The sequence below is a fragment of the Macaca thibetana genome, chromosome 20 (assembly GCF_024542745.1).
Source record: "Macaca thibetana thibetana isolate TM-01 chromosome 20, ASM2454274v1, whole genome shotgun sequence".
NCBI classification, from domain to species: Eukaryota; Metazoa; Chordata; class Mammalia; order Primates; family Cercopithecidae; genus Macaca; species Macaca thibetana.
The window spans coordinates 31,103,223-31,124,203 of NC_065597.1; the positions used below are offsets into that span (position 1 = coordinate 31,103,223).

A 20,981-nucleotide genomic window follows, 5' to 3' on the forward strand; every position below is an offset into this window, starting at 1 on the left:
GAGGGCTGCTGCTGTAGGGAGGAGAAAGCTGGGCTCCTGAAAAGTCCGCTTAGCAGGGGAACTGGTTGGCGAGTCTGAGTCTGGCTCCCGGGAAGACATTCTGCCGGACCTGAGCTCCCAGCAGCGCCGCCAGGGTCGCTGGAGTACAGCCACAGGGAAACGTGAGTGATGAGCAGGTGGGCGGCCAGGAGCAGAACAGAAGTGGAGTCACAGCCTCGAAGCCACGTTCGTTTCATCACACAAGCTGAAGTAGCAGGGTTTTGGCTAAATAATTCTCCTCGCTGTTTTACAGGGAAATCTTTATTTTTAAAGTCCAGTGAAGCTTTTGAAGTTTCTTAGAGACATGTGTCGCTCTGTTGCCATTCTTCCCCTTTTCCTAAGGTTTCTGTCCTGGACAGGGAACGGCTCTGGCTGCCACAGGCAGCGTGCACGATGGGCTGGTCTGGGGGAAGCTGGGGAGAACTGCACTCGAAGCCTCTTCTGCTTTGTTCTCGCCAGCTCTCCAATCTTGGGCACATAAGTTAGCCCCATTAACGGGACTCCGTTTCCCTACTGGCAGAATTGGAGCTTTTTTGTTTGCTTGCTTGTTTGAGACAGAGTCTCGCTCTGTCACCCAGGCTGGAGTGCAGTAGCGTGATCTTGGCTCACTGCAACCTCCACCTCCCAAGTTCAAGTGACTCTCCTTCCTCAGCCTCCTGAGTAGTTGTGATTACAGGTGCCTGCCACCACACCTGGCTAATTTTTTTTTTTGGAGATGGAGTCTCGCTCTGTCACCCAGGCTGGAGTGCAGTGGCGCAATCTTGGCTCACTGCAGGCTCTGCCATTCTCCTGCTTTAGCCTCCTGAGTGTCTGGGACTACAGGTGCCCACCACCATGCCCAGCTAATTTTTTTGTATTTTTAGTAGAGATGGGGTTTCACCATGTTAGCCAGGATGGTCTTGATCTCCTGACCTCGTGATTTACCCACCTGAGCCTCCCAAAGTGCTGGGATTACAGGCGTGAGCCACTGCGCCCGGCCATGCCTGGCTAATTTTTGCATGTTTAGTAGAGACGGATTTTCACCACGTTGGCCAGGCTGGTCTGGAACTCCTAGCCTCAAGTGATCCGCCTGCCTCGGCCTCCCAAAGAGTCGGAATCACAGGCGTGAGCCACTGCACCTGGCCCCAAATTGGAGCTATTAATAACATCACAGGATAACCTCCATGCCAACCACCCAGCACCTGGGTCCTCCTAGCAAACCCACTGTGGTCCCTGCACCTGCTCATTTTAGGCTGAGCAGTGCATCCATAGGGCTGACAACTGAGCTGTTAGGATGTGATTGGAGACTGCAGCCGGTCGGTGGACTCTAGGCCTGGCACCCAGCAGGACACACACCAGAGGGCCGTGCTGTCCACGGTGGACTCTAGGCCTGGTGCGCAGCAGGACACACACCAGAGGGCCATGCTGTCCATGGAGGGCTGTGCCCTCCCGACTCACATGTCTAAGATTCCCTTTTACATGTGAGCACTTGCTCCCCACCTTCCCCAGGCTTCCACTATCAGGGCCTGTGTGGGGCAACTGCAGGTCTCCTTCACACCTGCCTTCAGGGTGCTGGGCCTCACCTGGGTGAGGCCCCGCAGGTCTCACACTGGCCCAAATGCTGGCCTTGCGATGTGGTCAGCAGCCCTAGCAGCCCCATGTTAACTCCCAAGGCTTTCCTCACCCAGCTCACGAGGTGCTCAGTGTGCTCACTTGGCAGAGGAGCCTGGCATGTTTGGGTCAGTGCTGGGACCGCATGGGAGTGGACGGCAGGGGTGAGAGCCCCAGGCCCGGTCCGCCCCTCTCTGAAGCCCTGCTCGGGGCCATGCTGCTGTCGCTCTGTGACCCTGCCGAGCCCAGGGCCGTGCTGCTGCAGGATGCGGGGCACCGTGACTGTGCAGTCGGCGTCCTACTCTCTTTCCTGTCATCTGAAGACTGAGGAGGGGAGCGCTGTGCCCTCCCTGTGTCGATGCCCTCAGGGTCAGGCAGCAGGCGGTGGGTTTGTGGGCCACAGCGCGAGGAGAGCAGGGAAGGCCGGCCGACACTCTCCTTCCTGTCGAGGGAGGACATGAGCCTCGCTCAGCCAGGGCCTGCGGGGCCAGGGCAGCGTCCGGGGTGTTTGTGGAGGGCAGCTCGTGGCTGGCATCACATGCAGGAATTCCCCTCACAGTTCTGTGTGGGATGAGAAAGCCAATGCCTTGGTTGCAGTATGAGTGATTACAGTCTTCACTACGGCATTTTATAAAATAAGCTCAGTTCAGATGTGTCCGTGCGTGACTCCTTTAGCTTGAGCTCTCTCTGGACTGTGGCCGTTTCTGACTGGAATCACCATGATGAAGTCTGCTCCCCACACCGTCTTTCTCATGGAGAGTTCCTTTTGGTTTCTTGTTTTTCATGCAAGTGTAAGAAAGTAATGGCTTGAAAGCAGCACCGTCCGGACGCAGGTCACGGGCGAAGCCACTTCCCCGCCAGCTCCTCCCAGAGGCGCCTGCTCTTGGCTGAGCTGTCATTGTTGCTGCTTAGGTGTTTTTCACGTGGAGAAAGTTTGGAGAAGTATTTTTAACCTGAAAAACATTTGCAGGGGTTTCTGACTCTTGGTATTGATTTGATAATGGCCACTTGCTGACCTCAAAATTACTTGCCAAGAACAAACTGAGTAAAGATGAGCAATTGTCACATTTAAACCAAGCTTTTCTTTCCCAACGTGAGTGTCTGAAGACACCACATGGAATTCTAACAGGAAGGGAGGCCAGCGCTCTCCGGCTGCGGGGCTGAGGATGCAGCTTGGGGTTTCTGCGGAAAACGGGAGGTGGTGCGTTAAACCCGCTGCAGAGCCTGGACACCTCCCTGGAGATTGGCCTGTGAGATTCTCGCAGGTAGCCATGACTGCAGCCGGGAGAACCACGTCATCCAAAACCGAGCGCTCCCACAGGTGCATGAGCACAGGAGCCCCGGCAGGAAGAGGAAGGGGAAGGGGAAGGGGTCACGGGCCCACATGTATTTTCTCAGCCAGCCCTGGGGCGCTGTGCATACCTGTGGTAGGGCCTCTGTCTGTGCCTCCTCCACACCCGGGGCCTGGGGAGCAGCTTAGACCCCAGGCAGGCACTCGGTGAGATGCCAGAGGGAGCCCCTCACTGTGGGGCAGAAGGCTCTGCCTGGCTTCCCTGCTGAGTCCTGTGAGAGGAGAGGTTTATCAGCCACACGTGTGACATGCGTCCTTGGGCAGCCAGAGTTCTGATGGTTCCAGGAGAACCGACGTGAATCCTGCTCTGTCGGGCCATGAGGATGGCGCGGTCCTGGGGCCCTTTGTACACGCAGTGTTGATCACATGCTGCTCCCACGGTGCATCACCTGCAGGCCTCAAGGTTGCTGAGATGCTGGGGTGGAGCACCTTGCTGTGCGTGCAGAAAGGGGATTTAGGCCTGAAAACATTTTTGGCTATTCAGTTTCCATGTGTCTCTCACCGTAGCTCTTGCCTAAATGTGGCGTTTTCTGGGATTTTGCCTCAGATAGAGAGGGTGCCCCGAGGCTACGCTCCTTCCCAGAGGGTGGGTTGGGGCCCAAACCTCAGAGCTGCCCTTGCCTGTGCTGAGTTGGGTGAACGCCACAGCCCCTTGCATGTAAGGGACGGATGTCTCAGTCCTCCACAGCTGGGTCAGGCTACTTAGCAGTCCTTCTGAAGAAAGGGCAGGTTCTTCTGAGTTGGAAATTGGAGTTTGGCTTTTGATTGTTTTTCGAGACAGAGTCTCTCTGTGTCACCCAGGCCAGTGGCACAATCTAGGCTCACTGCAACCTCCGCCTCCCGGGTTTAAGCGATTCTCCTGCCTCGTCCTCCAAGTAGCTGGGATCACAGGCACACACCACCATGCCCGGCTAATTTTTGTCTCTTTTTTTAGTAGAGACGGGGTGTTGCCATGTTGGCCAGGCTGGTCTCGAAATCCTGACCTCCAGTGATTTGCCAGCCTTGGCCTCCCAAAGTGCCAGGATTACAGGCGTGAGTCACCATGCCTTTTTAAGTTTGGCTTTTTAAGCTATCTATGCTCGTTGTTTCTGAATGTTAGCAGCTCTTTTATTAGGATCCATGGCAGCGTCAAGCTGCTGCAGCTGTGCTTCCCATAGACCTGCTCCCGCCCTGCAAGGGAGGAGTGGGAGAGGGTGTCTAGAGGCAGCTGGGAGGTCTTCAGATCCCCCTTTATGAGGGCAGGGGGCACTCCCCTCTGAGCTTGCTGCGGGGAGCCACACGTGGGAGGAGGGGGCCCTCAGGATGTTCTCAGGAAGCCATAGACCAGAAGCCTTGGCAACAGAAGACCAGGTGGCCAAGGGGCGTGGGGTTACCGCATTCCCGCTGAGGACCTGGAAGTGGGCAGACTGGGCCTAGGCTGTGAGCGCCACCCCAGGGCTTAGAAATGACAGAAGTCCATTCCCTCACAATTCCAGAAGCCCCATGTCAGGAGGTGTGGGCAGGGCCTGCTTCTGGAGGCTGTGCTGTAAGGGCGGGGCGGTGGGTGGGGCGGGGCGGGGCGGTGGGTGGGGCGGGGCGGGGCGTGGGGCGGTGGGCGGGGCGGGGCGGTGGGCGGGGCGGGGCGGTGGGCGGGGCGGGGTAGGGTGGAGGAGGTGTATGAAGCTGTGGCGAGGGGGCACGCCCTTCCCAAGCAGTGCTTGCTGTTCTGGGCTTGAGGCCACGCGGCTCCAATCTCTGCCCCTTCTCTGCTTCTCTGTGTTCAGATCTGCCTCTTCTCATAAGGCCCCTGTCACTGGGGTAGGGCCCACCTGAGCCCAGCGTGGCCTCACCGTAACTCACGTCTGCAGAGTCCGTTTTCAGTTAAGCCCAAGTTCACAGGTACCAGAAGTTCTTGAGAGTTGCTTTTCAAGGGACATGGTTCAGGCCACAGGACCCTCCCCACCCCCATACCATCTTCGGCAGAATGATGGCCGCTGCCTCGCCTCAGCCCCACGTTCCTGCAGGCGTGTGCTGAGCCCTGGCCCAACAACACAGATGAAGCTTTTTGCAGGAAGATGTGAGTTTGGTGAGGTTCTGGGTGCTTTGGGGCTTCCCGACAGAGACGTGTGCTACTCCTTGCGTCCCGTCAGGGCCCTACCAACCTCACTGTCAGACGTGACACACGCCAGGCCCCCTCCTCTGCTCCCTGTGTGAGACCGCATGGTCATGGACACCCCGCTGAATGCGCCTAGGTCAGGTGCACTTGAGACCTGCCATTGGGGTGGAGTCACCTGGAGCCATAGCCTGGTGCGGAAGGCTCACTTTCAGCTCCCAGACCTGCACACACACACCCCAGGAGGGCTGAGGTTGGCACATGGCGGGGTTCTCTGTGTAGTGTGTGGGCACATGGCGGGGTTCTCTGTGTAGTGTGTGGGCACATGGCGGGGTTCTCTGTGTAGTGTGTGGGCACATGGCGGGGTTCTCTGTGTAGTGTGTGGTGAGACTGGCTTGGCCCAGCCGTCCGTCTCTGGGCCTTCCTCTGCAGATGGTGGGTGCTCTGACTTACCCAAGTGAGGGATGGTCTGCTGCGGCCGAAGGTGCTGACGTGTGAGCGGCTCGTGTGAGAAGTGTACCAAGGTGCTGTTAGCCACCAGTGCATAGCGACCAGCTGTCGGCACAAGTGGTGAGGCCGTGTGTTTCTAAGCATAACACAGTTTGAAGTGTGTGCAGAGAGCACCATGCATTGCCCTCCGGGCAGAGCCCACCTGACGAGGGGTCTCTCTGGGTCTCCCCGGGTCTCCCCAGCCTAGCCTGGTCTGGCCTGCTTGTCATTCCTCCACTCGGATGGTCAGTGTGGGGCTGAGATTGGGAAGGCTGGCCCACCCTCTGTTTAAAAGCCGCGTTTTTCCATCACAATTAGGAGGGAGAGCAGCTGACATTGGACATGCGAGCGGTCCTGTGCGGAGGTTTCTGACTGAAGTGAGCTTAGCGGGAATGCTGGGTCACGTGTTTTTAGAAGTTCGTTCTTTTGCCCTATCACAGTGGCTTCAAACGTATTTTTTCTGCCGTACAGTAAGTTTTCCAAGTTAAAGAAATGACCAGAGCCACAAGAAGGGTGCCATTTGGAGGGTGCGTGGAGGCACGCGGAGGTGGCCTCTTTCTGCGGGGAGGGACAGGCTCTTCTCACCATCAGCTCTGGGCTGGCCTCTCAGCCCTCGAGATGTGAAATTGGATGGCAGCCCGGCCGGGCCCCCTGACCTGCCCCTCTCCCTTTCCTGGGGACGCCTGAGCAACACCATGGCGATGGGAGGCTTGTGCACGCGTCATGCAGATACATCCTTACTTTCTTCCCACTTTTCCTCATCCCCTGCCCACCCACCCTCCCTCTCACCATCCAGAAGCCAGAGACCTGTGGTCCATGGGGAGTGCCACAGGCCTCGGGGTTGACTTTGGTTGTGTTCTTAAGTGTCCCCCACCCTGCCCCAGTCAGTCAGAAGACCCCAAGACACAGGCATGGTTAAGGTCACTCCCAGGAGCACCACCCTGCTGGAAGGGTGGGGTGGGCGGCACTCGCAGGCCTCCACTTCCCTTCCTTTGAGTTTTTAGCCTTTGTTTTGCCTTCTACCAAGGCTGTGCTTGAGGTTCATGCTGAACTGCTGGAGCCAGCTGCGGAGCACCGTGGAGACTGCTGTGCGTGGGGGCTGCTGTGCCCAGTGGGGACTGCCGTGCGTGGGGACTGCCGTGTGTGGAGACTGCCGTGCGTGGGGGCTGCCGTGCGTGGGGACTGCCGTGTGTGGGGACTGCTGTGTGTGCCGCTTGCCGGGAGGCACCTTTGTGTGACTGTGGGGTCCCCTGGGGCATCTTGCCATCGCTCCGGGCTGTAAATCTGGCTTATAGCTGTTAGCCTGTTAGCTTTGAAACTTAGCCTTTTTGGCCCGAAGGATGATTTTCTAAAACGCTGGATCAGCTGACTGAAACCCTGAGGTCTGCAAGAAGCCTCTGTGCGCTGTTTCTTGTTCTGGAGGAGGAGCGGGTGTCTGCGTTTGCCTGCGCTGGCCTGCGTGTGCGCTGTTTCTCGTTCTGGAGGAGGAGCGGGTGTCTGCGTTTGCCTGCGCTGGCCTGCGTGTGCGCTGTTTCTTGTTCTGGAGGAGGAGCGGGTGTCTGCGTTTGCCTGCGCTGGCCTGCGTGTGCGCTGTTTCTTGTTCTGGAGGAGGAGCGGGTGTCTGCGTTTGCCTGCGCTGGCCTGCGTGTGCGCTGTTTCTTGTTCTGGAGGAGGAGCGGGTGTCTGCGTTTGCCTGTGCTGGCCTGCGTGTGCGCTGTTTCTTGTTCTGGAGGAGGAGCGGGTGTCTGCGTTTGCCTGCGCTGGCCTGCCGTGTGTGCTGTTTCTGACCATCCACTAATGGGGGATTTGGTTTGTGAAAAGCATTAGAAGTGGAATTTAAGGACACGTATTAGTATTCCCATCAGTGGGTTTAAAAGCTTAAGAATGATGATGTGGCCTTTTGGCATTTGCTGTAGGGACATAGGAGAAAGATTTTAGGCCAGTTGGGGGCATCACTGGGATGAGCCTCTTTCTCTGAGCACCTTGGGCTTTTTTGTCTTTTCTTTTTCTTTTTCTTTTTTTTTTTTGAGACAGAATTTTTGCTCTTGTTGCCCAGGCTGGAGTGCAATGGCACGATCTCAGCTCACTGCCACCTCTGCCTCCCGGGTTCAAGCAATTCTCCTGCCTCAGCCTCCCTAGTAGCTGGGATTACAGACACGTGCCTCCACGCCTGGCTGATTTTGTATTTTTAGTAGAGATGGGGTTTCTCCATGTTGGTCAGGCTGGTCTCGAACTCCCAACCTCAGGGGATCCACCCACCTCGGCCTCCCAAAGTACTGGGATTACAGGCATGAGCCACCGCGCCCGGCCTGAGCACCTCATTTTTCTAGTATGAGGAAGCTACTTTTGAAATGAACATCTAGGTTTCCCTCGTACTTTAACAAGTTGGATTCAAAGCTGAATGACAAACACAAAGGACTTCCTGGCTTTTCCAGCATCCCTGTGGATTAGCGGTTTCATCCTCGTTTCTGTCCACACACTTCAGCAGTGTTCAGAGTGTATCCTTTCAGCGCATGGGGGGTGGGGGTCTTTGGTTTGGTTTTGCGTTGCGCCTGAGTGGATTCTTGGTTAGATTCAGGATTTTGTATCTGAATAGTACTGAGAAGTCCTTGGGCTTCTTGCGTTGACCTTAGAGTTACACCAGTTTAGCATGATCTCAGTTACGTATTACACAGAATTCCTGCATTCTCAGTAGATAGAGGAAACCAGATGTGTGTGCTCAAAATGCAGTGCTTTTAGGCCGGGATTCCCTCAGTCGGCTGCTCCCATTCCTACCTTCTGCCACTTTCTTTTATCTGAAAACAGCTGGCTCGGTTTCGGAAATGTTCAGGAGAAAACCCTCTGAATGGAGCTGGGAAAGTAGCATGTGTCTACAGCCCTGTCCCCAAGCCTCCCTCGAGATGATGAGGTGCTGCCCTTTGGGAAGTCCGCTTGAAGTTCAGCCGCAGGCCGGCGTCACTGGAGCCTGGGAGCCAGGACACTGTCCGTTCCCGTGAGCGGTTTCTGCATTCCAGAGCCGGTTTGGAAATGCCTCAGACCGGGGCCGGGCTCCAGACATAAAGCCGGCAGGGAGAGGGAAGAAGGCATTGAACATTCATTGTTGGGCACCAAGTGGGAATTCAGCCCAGCTTGCTCTACCCCTGAAGGCCTGCATCAGACTTGGGGTTCCTTTCGTCGCGGGGCTCCGTCCTCCCAGCAGCAGGATCGACTGCACGGATCCAGGGCACTTATCTTGGGGTGTGCAGCATTCTGCGGGGACCCTGGCACGACCTCATTTTTGCTGCTTCGCATTTAAGATCTGACCCCTGAGTTTTACTCTTTACCAATTTAAAATCAAGTCCAAATCAACAGATTGTATCTCAGCCTCCCATGTGTTTTAAGAGGCTGCGCAGTGCATGGAGGTGCCCTCAGCCTGCAGCAGCGCAGCCACACGGAGGGCGCACCGCCGCCTTCTGCATGACTTCTCAGGGTGCGCCATGCCTTCATTTCTGCGCGTTTCACGGCACTGCCCTTCAGTATCTGCCCCTGACCCCGGTTCCCTTGTTTCCAGGCCCAGTGCCTCGGCTCTCGCCTCTTGGCCCTCCCCCCCCGACGTGGACGCTTTCTGCCCTGGCCTGGGTGCTGGTCCCGGAAGGAGGAGTTGTGTTGTCGTGGTCCTCCCTGCCCTCCCACATGGCCCGGCTTGGCGTCCTTGCTTAGTTAATAGGAATTCAGTGTTTCATTATGAAATCCACATATGGCAAAAATATGAAACAATCCACCAGGTCCATAGAGAAAGTGAGTCCCCTCCCAGCCAGGACCCTCAGCCCCTCGGTGGGGTGACCGCTGGTCATTTCTCATCTCGCCTTCTGTGCACAAGCTCCTGTGTTGGTTTTGTAATCACTTTACGTTTTAAAAGATCCCTTGATAGATGAGTTTAAGATCAGATCACAGCTGTTCTTAATGAGACTTGGGAAACTGTGTTGCTGGTTTCCAAGACGGTTCTGCCGTCCTCTGGCTGTGGAAGGCACGTCATGGCATCCTGACAGTGATGATGTTCCTGCCAGCATTGCCAGTGACATGACTTTTCACACGATCTATGCAGCTCATTACACTGGAAGAATTACAGTGTCGGAAACCTCAGAATCTAACTTTGCAGCTTTACAATAACAATGAAGGTAGGCATACCCAAGTGGTAAATGGAAATAAAAGTAGAAAATGTTCTCAACTGGGAATGCATTTGAAAAGTCGTGACTTTCAAATGTTTCTATGTTGATTTTGTCTTGATAAGTTTTTCAGAAATGAGCGAAACACTTAATGTACATGTAAGATTTGAAGAAAGAGGTACTGACGCTTTTGTGAGGAACAAAGGCATAGACCTTGTTGCTGCCCTGGAACTCGTGTTCTTGTGGGGGCCAACCACAAGCAGGCACTGGCACTGGGGGACCAGGGTTGGGGGTCTCTCTTCAGAGGCAACAGAGCGCGAGGCTGGGGCAGGAGGTACCGGGGGCTTGAGAGGTGCAGGGGAGCAGGGGGAGAGTGGAGGGGGTGGACAGCGAGGTGGTGGATGGTGAGGCAGGTGTGTGTCCACAGCGGGGCCTGCCTCCATGGCAGCGCTCCCACCGCCCTGTGCGTCCATTGCACCCTTCTTGCTCTGTGGTTACCTGTGGTCAGGGACAGTGGCTTCATCTCCCTTAGCACCCTTGGAAGCAGTGGTGGCATCATGGAACTGGGAGAGTGGCTTTTGTTTGGAGGACAGATGTGCCCATTCACTTAGGGTTCAGGAAGTGAGTGGGCCTTGAATGAGCAAAACAGCTCACCTGCCTCCCGTGGACAGATGCTCGTAGGAAGCAGTCAGGTGTCCAGGCCAGAACTGGGTTGGCCATGTTTCCCCTTGACTTTCCTCCACTCGGGTTTGCCGAGGAGAGGGCATCGCCAGGCTGGGTGCCTGTGTGGTACCACGTGGCACTCACTGAGGAGGCTTGGGGACCCCTCCTGGACATGCCTTCCTCCCTTAAAAAACAATGATGCTTTTTCCAGACACAGAGACTCCCGTGGAGGCCCCCATGGCTGGCAGTGCTAGATGGGAGCCTGGTACCTGCATGCGGGTGGGGATGCTGCCTCTCTTGCCCCCAGGGCACTCCTCTGGCTGGGACAGGAGACAGCCAGGACCCCACCTTCAGCTTCTGAGGGCCGTGGCCCTCAGGCTGTTAGGAGGCCCTGGGAAGCAGCTAGAGCCCAGTGGCCACCAGGGGAACACGAGTCAGAGGACGGTTCATTTTTTTTCTCCTCCAATTTTTGTTTTGGCTTTTAAAAACTCCTACAGTGCAAACTCTTTCTAATGGAAAAGAGTGGTTGCTCTCCTTGCAGCTGCCAGCCCGCCCTGAAGGCACAGACTGCCAGGCCTTTTGTTTCTGTTGTTTTTGCTGTTTGGGAATTTGATGTTTTAATAAAGAGCCCTTTGGGGACCTGGCTGGAGGCTCCTGTGGCTGCCGTAACAAACGACCGCAGACCCCATGGCTCTACCGGAGGGCAGAAGCCCATCCTGGGTCTCAGTGGGCTGAAAGCAAGGCAGGGTTGGTCCTTTTGGAGGCTCCAGGGGAAAATTCGTTTTCTTGCCTTTTCCAGCTTCTAGAGGCCACCCGCATCCCCTGCCTCCTGGCCCCATCCGTCTTCAAAGCCAGCAGTGGCCAGGTGAGTCCTTTGTACATCCCATCTCCCCCACCCTCTGTGGCTGGGAGGAGCCTCTGCTTTTAAAGACCCCCGTGATGACACTGGGCCCACCTGGCCATCCAGGGTCATCTCACCATGTGAGGGTGATCAGTTGAGCCACATCTGTGAGGTCCCTTTGCCCATGTAAGGTCATAGCACAGGGCCCAGGGATTGGGACCTGGGTGTCTTGGTGGGGTGGGTGGCTCTACCTAGCACAGCCAGCTGTGGTGAGATGCGCTCGCAGGTGCTTTCCGAAGACATGACAGGAACCGGGGGGAAGGATTTCTCGCCATCTTTTGTTCAGAAAATTGATAGCACCGTGGCGATGGTTCCCTCAGGCTGAACTGGTCAACCTAGGAGGGAGGAGAACAGGGACCGGCTTTGCTTTTGTTTTTATTCAGGAGAACTGGGCTGGTGGGCAGGACCAGCTTGCATGCTTGCTCAGCTAGAGCACAGACAAAGCGAGGTATGGAAGGGCACCCCAATCCCGGGAAGCCCGCAGGATCCCAGCCCCACGGTGTCGCCAGCAGAGCAGCTCCGCTCTGGGAGGACCCCCCGCCATGCTTGCCTTCTACCTCCTTCCTGTCCCTCCTGGGTCCACTGCCCAGCTTAGGGTTCTTGGTGGGGACGGGAGCGGGAGAGGGTGTACACCTGCGCCTGCGACTTCTGCACTCCTGGGACAGCGTCCGAGCAGCCTCCGCCGTCCCGTTACTGCAGCAGGTGCAGGGCGAGCTGTGACCATGCGAGGTGGCCTTGGGGCAGACGGAGCTTCTTCCAGACACATTCCTTAGAGCACCGAGGACTCAAAAGAGCCTTTCCTCACGAAAGGGCCCCCTGCCGGGGGGTCCCTCAGAGTACACAGCTTTTAGACTCTGAGATGAGGTTCACGAATGTGGAACTGAACTGCCCAATAAATGTATTAACGAGAAGTAAATGTCCAGGGAACATTCCTCACCCCCAAGGGTGACATTACCAACGGGCAGTAATTTTCCTTTAAGTGAAACTTGGGAGTTTGGTGTCATTTCTCTCTGTGGCACTGGTGCTGCCTTGTGGATTGCTGGGCGCTGCGGGCCTGGCTGCCTGGTGAAGGGCCTCAGCCATGCCCACAGCCAGGAGGCGCTCAAAGGAACCCAGCTTGGACTCGGTCTCTGACACTGGCCTCTGTTCCCAAAAACAAGTGCCTCCTGCTCCTTTTTCCTAAAATTCTGTTTATTTTCAGCTGAGCTGCGTTCATGTAAACTAAAACCACATTGCCAGGAAAAATGTAGTTTTGAGGCAGAAATGAGAAGATCCTACTCCATAAATCAAGGATGAAACTAGAAATTTCTGTTGATAGATTCTTGAAAAACTCAAAACATTGAATCATTTTGTTCAGTTTTTTTCCCCCCCCCGAAAGGTGCCAAACCTTGCCTACGTTGCCTGTGTGTGTCTTTGCCATTAGCCTTCAAAACGCGGCTCCCAGTGGTGCTGGTGCTTCCTCTTACTCCCTTGGGAGACTTGAGGGTCTTCCAGGGCGGAGGGGAGGCAGTGGTGCTGTCAGTGGCTGTGCGAGGCTGGGTGACTCTGCCCGGCAGAGGTCAGAGCCGTCGGCTGGGGCACGTTGCCACAGCGACCTGGACATTTTTGGATGGAGGTACCAGGCAAATTTTTTGCTGAGTTTTGTACTCGCCTGGAAACCCAGTTATAGGAATGCACACTCACTTTTTTATTAATTGGTGTTGGACACACAGCACGTGGCAGGGTCCTAGGGCCTAGGTGTGTGGGGGAAGCTGAGACCGCTGACCTTTAACCCTTTGCAGCTCTGTGCCGCCTGCCACTCAGTGTGTTTTTTGCTTTGATGCCAGTGGAGTGGCCAACTGGCCTGTGTGGCTGGTCTCATGGGGCCGAGGGGGCCAGAGTCACTGGGCTGGGTGTGGGGCGTCACAGCTGTTTGGCCTCTCAGCCCCCGGCCAATGTCGCCCAGGTGTCTTGCCCAATGCTGGGTGGTTCCCACCTACACCACATCTGCGCCGGGGCCTCCCTCAGGGAGGAGACTCGAGCTGGACCCAGGCTGTGACCCTGTGCCCTGCTGCGTGCTGCCCCCGCCCCCCCCCCCAGCCAAAGGCAGGACCCAGGGTCTGTGTCCTGAGGGGCTCTAGGGCAGCCCCACCTCACCTGTTGCACTGCCACTGCTCAAACCCGATTTGAGATAACTTTGTGGGTATTTTATGCCAGAGTTTCAGAGTCCTGTATTTCCTTGGCACTATTTCCAAATCTAAGGGGTCAGCTGCTGCTGCTCCCATTCAGAGCTGCTCCCCAGTGCCCGCCCCTCCCTGTGCCTCACAGCGCTCACCGTGCTGTGCTCCAGCCATCCCTGCCCTGGACGGCCAGCTGCCCCAGTCCTGGTCCTCCGCCCTGTCACTGACCTCGCCCTGCTCCACCCCAGGGTAAACCCCAGGTCTCCACCCAACCTGTCAAACTCCCCACTCCGTCCTTCCTGCCTGGTTACACCCTGAGATGAGGGGACCCTGGCAGTGTTCCCAGCTGAACCTTGCTTTCCCACAGTTACACGTCGCTCGAGGCCTCCCTGTAGCATCCAATGTGTCAGTACCCCTTCCATCCCCAACAGACGTGCCCTCCCCCCATTGTCTGCCTGCTTGTCGTCAGTCTGTGACACGCCACGTATGTGATGAGGAGGTGCTTGGAGTGGCACCGTTCTGCGTGTGGCCACGCACTTCGTTTCCGTTTTCACATGTGGTTTAGAGCTGGGTGTCCGACAGAGGTGCCCAAAGTGGAAAGCGTCGTGCACTCGGCCCACCTGTGGCCCCTACAGAGCTCCGGCTGTGGCACAGGCTCCCGAGAGCTGGGGATGGAGGAGGCGCGCGTTTGCCGTGTGCTCCTTTGCTGCTCGCCCAAGGCTTGGCTTTCCTGGTGGTCACCTGGTTGGCGTGAACCTTGAGCTTGCGCCAGGGTCCCCCTGCTGTCGTGGAGGGCAGGCAGGTGGGTGGACGCTTGGGAGTTACCAGTCAAGTCCCTGCGCCGGGCAGACCGTTTCCTGCAGGTCAGGAGTTTTCAAGGCCTCAGCCTGGTAGGAATAGTTGAGAAACACTGGTTCAGGCAGCTTGCTTTATTCACAGCCCTGAGACACCTCTGGGACAGCCCCTGAGGATATTTTTTCCAGAACTTTCTCGGGGCCTGTGCTGTGATGAGTGGGAAATGCAGTTTGGCAGGTCCTCACAGAAGAGCCCACCAGTGCGGGTGCTGGCTGCCTCCTCCAGTGGGCACCAGCCCAGGTCTGGGGCAGGAACGTGGGTGGCTGCGGATCCATGCAGGACAGAGCGACTGCCTCAGTGCATGGTGGAGCTGAGTACAGAGCTCCTCCCCTGCCCCCTTTCCAAGTGCAGCCTTGCCCGGCCTATTCCCAGGCATCACTGAAAAGTTACTGGCGGGTTTGCACATCGGCAGGAACGTCTGCTCTCCCTTCCTTCCTCGGGAAGAAGTTCCTCTCTCCAGGGGCTCCACCTCCCTGGGCGCCCTCGGCACCAGCCTCATGGTCTGAGTCAGAGTCTCTGCGGCTGATAGGGACTTGCTCCCTCTCCTGCCCCTATCCCTGCACCCAGCCCAGCTGCGGCCCCAGGCCCAGATGCACGGCGCTCTGGTGGGCTTGCCCCATCCTGTGAAACAGAGTCCAGAAACCTCAGTGTGCTCGTCGTCAGGCTGGGTTCCGAATGGCGTGCTGTCGCTGTGGGACCTTGGGAACCCAGGTGCTTCTGTGTGGCCTCTGCCCCCACCTGCTGTGTGATGGAAGTCCAGCCCCTAAACTGCCCCTACCCCTGCCCAGGTCTCACTTTCTCCTCTGTAAATGGCACCTGGACCCAAGGGCCAGTAGCCCCTTTGTCAGTGTTCTGATGTCAATGCACGTACTTCACAATGCTCTGCTCTTTCTGTCCATCACCAAAAGACTAACGTTTGTTCCTTGGAAGACTACAGTTCACCCTTGAACAATGTGGGTTTGAACTATGAGGATCCACTTATACGTGGATTTTTTTTCAATAAAAATTATACTGAGCATGCCTGCCTCCTCTTCCACCTCCTCTCTCTCTCTCCTGCCTCTGCTGCCCTGAGACAGCAAGGCCAGCCCCTCCTGTTCCTCCTCTTCCCCCCAGCCCCAGTCAGCATGCGGACAGTGAGGATGAAGGCCTGGGTGACAATTCACTTCTGCTTAATAAAGATCCGCTTCTGCTTAATGAATAGCAGCCGTATTTCCTCCTGCCTGTGCCTTTCTGAATACCCCATTTTCCCTCACTTACTCTATTAGAGGAATACAGTAGATGGTACGCACCACAGCACATGAAATACCTGCTCACTGACTGCTCTCGGTAGGGCCACTGGTCAACGGGCTATTAGTAGTTAAGTTCTGGGGAGTCAGAGGCTGTACTTGACTTCAGCTGCACAAGGGGTCAGTGCCTCTAACCCCTGTGGTGCTGAAGGGCCAGCTGCACAATGAATGAATCCCCGGGACCGCGCCGGGCCGGCGTCCGACACCTGGACTCAGAGGCCTCTGCAGTAGGGGCCTTCGGGTAAAGAAACCCCACAGTCCAGCAGGACGTTCTGACTCTGGCCATATTCCTTCTAGTATAGCATCTGTTGCTGACTCTAGCCATATTCCTTCTAGTATAGCATCTGTTTGAGACAACAAAATCCCGAGGCAGAAGGTTGACGCTCCTTGGGTTCATTCTCATGGCTCGGCTGGTACCCCGAGGCTGATCCCCCGAGGCTGGTGTGCTCGCAGGTGGTGGCTGGCAGGGTGGCCAGGCTTGTCTGTAAAGGGACAGAGGGGGTGAGTTTTCAGCTTTGGGGGGCACACCTGGTCTCGTCACAGCTGTTCAGCATGGCCCTTGGGTCATGACAGGCCAGCATGTGGCAGGCCTGCAGGCCTGTAGATGCCCACTGAAGATGGAGGTTCCTAGAATTGTCGTGTAGCACAAAATTTTTTTTGCATTTTTTTTCTGCCATTAAAAATCATTTAAAAGCCATTCTCAGCTCACAGCTGTACAAAAGCAGCCAGTAGGTTTGATCTGGGCGCCATACTTTGCTAACCTCAGTGTAGAGTAAACTATACTTTGTGTCTTTAAAAGGCTTCTCTTCTAGCATTGCAGGTGAACTTTGCTTAGAAACATAACTATTTTTAAAAGCACATGTAGGTGAAGTCTAGTCTTTAAAGCACTTGTAGGTGAAATCCCTGGTCTGGGGCTGTCTCTGCAGTGTGTTTGCAGGGGCCATGCTTGCTCTGTGCAGTGCTGCTGTCGTCCAGGGCAGGTCCCACGGGAGGCCCGCTGTGGCCAGGTTCCATGGGGTGGGGCGCCCTGGGACAGGGGCTGCTGCTCTTCCCAGGGCCACCAGTGAGACTCTCAGTGTGTAGAGTGCGGTTCTGTGTGGAAGTTGTGGGGAAGGGGGGGTGCATCTCCTGGCCCTCCCATAGTGGGACGCAGCCTCAAGTGAAGACCCCACAGCCCATGTCGAGTGCCTCAGAGCTGGGGCCGCCCACCTGCCTGCCTGGGCCCTCTTGACCCCGGAGCTGCCTGCCTGGCTGTTGGAGCGCCTGGTGGATTGAGTGGGAAGTGGGTGTAGGTGCTCACAGGCGATGGGGTCACCAGAACCCACCCAGGGGCCCCTCACCTGTCCCCCATTCTCATCCCACACTCTGGGAGGCGGTAGAAGGTCGGGAGGGCCAGCGGGACTCTGCCACCAGGACTCACTTCCGCCCCTCTTGGAACCGGGCCTCGCTTTCCTGCGAGCTTCTCCTGAGTTCTCAGTGCCCACCTTTGCTCTCCCTGAGGCCTTGAGGTGACTCTGCCTTGGGAATGGGGAGGGTTTGGGTCTCAGCCTCCCTCATGGTGCTGGCTTGGGTCTGAGCCCTGACTGGCGCTCTGGGAGCCTGTGCTCTTCATGGTTGCCGTTGGGATTTTTCCAGGAGGCCCTGTGGCATTGGCTTTTGCTCTCTCTGGAAGCTCTGCCTTGCTTTTTTTTTCCCCTTTTGTCCGCTCTGTAGGTGCTTGAGGGGGAGTTACAGATCCAGCAGAGGCTCAGTGACACTCTCCCTGGACCTGAGGCGACCCAAGAGTGATGGGGAGACAGGATGTGCCACCGAGTCCTCGGTGTGGCCCTGAGGCCGTGTCCCTGCCGCTCAGGGTGTGCAGTCTGCGGAGCCGCGTGGGTTGTGGGCCATGCCACTGACGGGACTGTGTCTCTCCAGGTGCTGCAGGGCGCACAGCTGATCGCTGTGGCCTCCTCGGACCCCGCGGCGGCGGGCGTGGATGGATCGCCGCTCCAGGGCAGCGACATCCAGGTTCAGTACGTGCAGCTGGCGCCAGTGAGCGACCACACGGCCGGGGCGCAGGTGAGTCTGGGGCCCCGCGCCGGGACACTGAAGTGATGGCACGGCCGCCTGCCGCTGCCACCGGGCACATGTGGCCCTGGGGCTTTCTCGTGACTCCTCCCGTGCGGAGGGCATGTGATCGGACATGGATGCCCATCTGAGGGTTCCACGTCTCCCACGCACCATGAATGTGAAGGTGAGAAGGTAGATCCTGCCCCAGTTCTAAATTTCAACTGATTCTGGAGACTGTCCTGTGGAAATGTTTGTCAGTTCAGGGGCAGAAGTGAAGCTCTGCCCTGTGCTCCCTCCACGGAGCCCTTTCCTGTGGGCTGGGGAGCATGGGGGCCCTGTCAGCTCGAGAGCTCCCTGCCCCTTGTCAAAGGCCTCAGCTTGGGGCAGAGCCAGCACCTTGGGCCATCATGACCCTGGCGTCCGCCGAAACAAAGTGCAGGTCTGCTGTGCTCTGTGGATGGCCTGGTAGGCTCATGGCCAGCATCTCCAGACCTCGCAGGCGGAAGCGCCTGAGGGTGCGGCTGTGCTGACGTCCCCAGGGTGGCCGAGGCCCAGACAAGAGCCCGTGATGCCATGGGCTGTTCGCTCTGAACGCAGGAAGCGGAAGGTGGCCCTGTGTCCCGGAGCAGGCTTGGTCCCGCAGCCTCCGTGCCGCCTGGTTTGGGAACGTGCCCAACCGGGACCTTTTCCTTGTTCTTCCTCCAGCCGGGTGGTTGGCTGCTGCCCAGCCCTTTGGGAACATTCTGGCTGCTGTCTCTGGGTCTGTTCCTCTCCTTCCTGTGGATCCAGCACTGGTGATCCCCCTGTGTCTTGATGCCATCCATCTTCAATGCTTAGAATTAAAATCCTAGATGTCTGAGCAGCCTTTCCCTGCTCCCCGGGCGCTGCTGAGGGTGGGTGTGCCCGTCAGCCCTCGGGAGGAGCGGAGTCCTCCTCAGGAGGCGCTTGCTGAAGAATTGGGCTCAGTAGAGCCCACGCTCACCAGGGTGTGCAGGTCGCCCGGCTGGGCAGTTCTGCAGCCCCTCAGCGGCAGCAGCCACGCGACGGTGTCAGTGCTCACCTGACACTCACGTCTTCTTCACAGCACGGCAGCTGCGGGCCCAGAGTTTAAGGGCCCATGTCCTGTAGAAGGCCTGGCCCCTCCTCCAGCCTGAGCCTTCCTGCCGTGCCGATGGGCGCGGTGGTCCCCGCACAGGCACGCCCTGTACTCTGTGCCCATGGGTGTGGTGGCCCCTGCACGGGCATGCCTTGTACTCTGCATGGTGTTTGGTTCTACACTGTCGCTGACCCCACTGGAGATGGGCTGGTAGCACATGACAGTCATGGGCACAGAATGGGCAGGCGGGAGGTGGGGGGTGGGTGGGATGGTGAAGGCAAACTCGTTGAGCAGCGCTTATTTTATGTGGTGTGAACCTTGACCTGCCCGTGAAGAACAGTGAGGCGTGGTCAGCCCATGCTAGGACGCATGGCGGCCCCTTGTGCTGTTCCAGACAGGAGCGCTGCAGGAGGGCAGTTAGGTCCGCGCCTGGGAATCTAGATGTGGGGGCCATGCCTGAGAGCTTCTGCTGCATTATAAGTTTCTGGTCATTTCCAGATTTCACAATTGAAGAAACCTGTGTCCCATGGTTGGTGTTTACACCCCTAGCTTCCTGTAAGCTTTCTCTGTCACCATGCCCTCCCTGGCAGGCCCCAGGTGAATGATTTAATTAGGATCCATCGTAACAGCGAAGGAAGACAGTGTGCTTAACGGGCCGCTTTCCCTGCGGAAAACCACAGTGTGGTTGGACTTGGTGGTGAGCAGGTTTGCCTATCCGAGGCCAGGCAGCTGCAGGGTGTGGTAGCTTGTCACCAGCTGCACAGCTCTCTGCCTTACCATCTCAGCTTGTCCTCAGGCTAGCTCTGCCCCACTGGGAAGTGACCGAAGGCCTTCCTGGTGGCCCTGCAGGCGCGACTGCACCCAATAGAGACGGGCTTCTGGTTAAGCCTCCTTATCCACTGAAGCTCCCACCCCAGCAACGCTCGGGAATGGCCTGGCATCTTCCGTTGGTCAGAGCAGGGTCACACACATGAGCTAATTCTAGGAAAACCTGTGACCTGGCTGTGAGGGCCTGGCTCTGAGAAGATGGGGTTCCCTTAGGAGGGAAGGCAGGTCGCTGGCCTGTGGGGGTGGCCAATCCTCAAAGTGGAGAGTGGGACCTGTTCCCTGGAGCAGTGGATTGGAAGGGTAGGGGGGTGCTATTTGCAGGGAAGACACTTGTCTTAATGCAGGGTGGCCTGCGGGTGTCATAGGCTCCCTGAACCATCTGTAGCAGGGGCAGTGCCTCCACCAGCCTCTGCCTGGAACATGGGTCTGGCCACCATCCTTGGAGGGCAAGTGAGTCCCTCCCAGCCAGCCCAGACCTGTGCCCCACTGTCCTCACCCACCCTGGTCCCTAGCTGCCTTTCCAGCTGTCCGGGGGAAGGAGTGTTGCATCCCAGGCAGTGGCCCCCCTACCCCAGCCTCCTGTGGCCTGCAGCCACCCACCCCAGGCCCTGGTGTGGTTCCTCCGTTCCAGCTCAGGTTCACCCCTTCCCCAGGCCCTGGTGTGGTTCCTCCGTTCCAGCTCAGGTTCGCCCCTTCCCCAGGCCCTGGTGTGGTTCCTCCGTTCCAGCTCAGGTTCGCCCCTTCCCCAGGCCCTGGTGTGGTTCCTCCGTTCCAGCTCAGGTTCGCCCCTTCCCCAGGCCCTGGTGTGGTTCCTCCATTCCAGCTCAGGTTCACCCTTCCCATTAGGCCTTCCCAGCTGTGGCTGGGCTCTCAGGAGACAGTCCCTGCACTGACCACTCATCCTACCCTGGAAGGCCCCTTCTCCATCCAGGAAACAGTATATCGAGTGTCATTTGACATTTGTCTTGAAAAAGCACAACCTAGACCAGGTGTGGTGTTTCATGCCTGTAATCCCAGTGCTTTGGGAGGCTGAGGCAGGGGTGTTGCTTGAGCCCAGGACTTCAAGATCAGCCTGGGCAATGTAGCGAGACCCCCATCTCTACAAAACGTAAAAAAATTAGCTGGGGCCAGGCACGGTGGCTCGTGCCTGTAATCCCAGCATTTTGGGAGGCTGAGGCAGGCCAATCACCTGAGGTCAGGAGTTCGAGACCAGCCTGCTCAACCTGGTGAAACCCCATCTCTACTAAAAATACAAAAATTAGCCAGGCATGGTGGCAGGTGCCTGTAATCCCAGCTGCTTGGGAGGCTGAGGCAGGAGAATCGCTTGAACCTGGGAGGCAGAGGTTGCAATGAGCCAAGATTGTACCACTGTACTCCAGCCTGGGTGACAGAGTGAGACTCCATCTCAAAAAAATTTAGCCAGGTGTGGTGGTGC

General features: G+C 57.2%; 2 protein-coding genes across 21 annotated transcripts in view; one reads left to right on the plus strand and one right to left on the minus strand.

The window, feature by feature from the left end:
• The window catches only part of KLHDC4 (kelch domain containing 4), a 723,698-nt gene that overhangs the window by 360,248 nt on the left and 342,469 nt on the right, over nt 1–20,981 (minus strand). The window lies entirely within an intron of this gene.
• The window catches only part of BANP (BTG3 associated nuclear protein), a 128,377-nt gene that overhangs the window by 105,537 nt on the left and 1,859 nt on the right, over nt 1–20,981 (plus strand). For 13 of the 20 annotated variants that reach the window (XM_050773635.1, XM_050773644.1, XM_050773637.1 and 10 more), the window contains 2 exons: nt 11,169–11,234; nt 17,488–17,631. In XM_050773635.1, coding sequence (XP_050629592.1) covers nt 11,169–11,234; nt 17,488–17,631 — 210 coding nt within the window. The remainder of the gene's footprint in view (nt 1–11,168; nt 11,235–17,487; nt 17,632–20,981) is intronic. The other 7 variants (XM_050773647.1, XM_050773633.1, XM_050773634.1 and 4 more) reach the window with 1 other exon arrangement.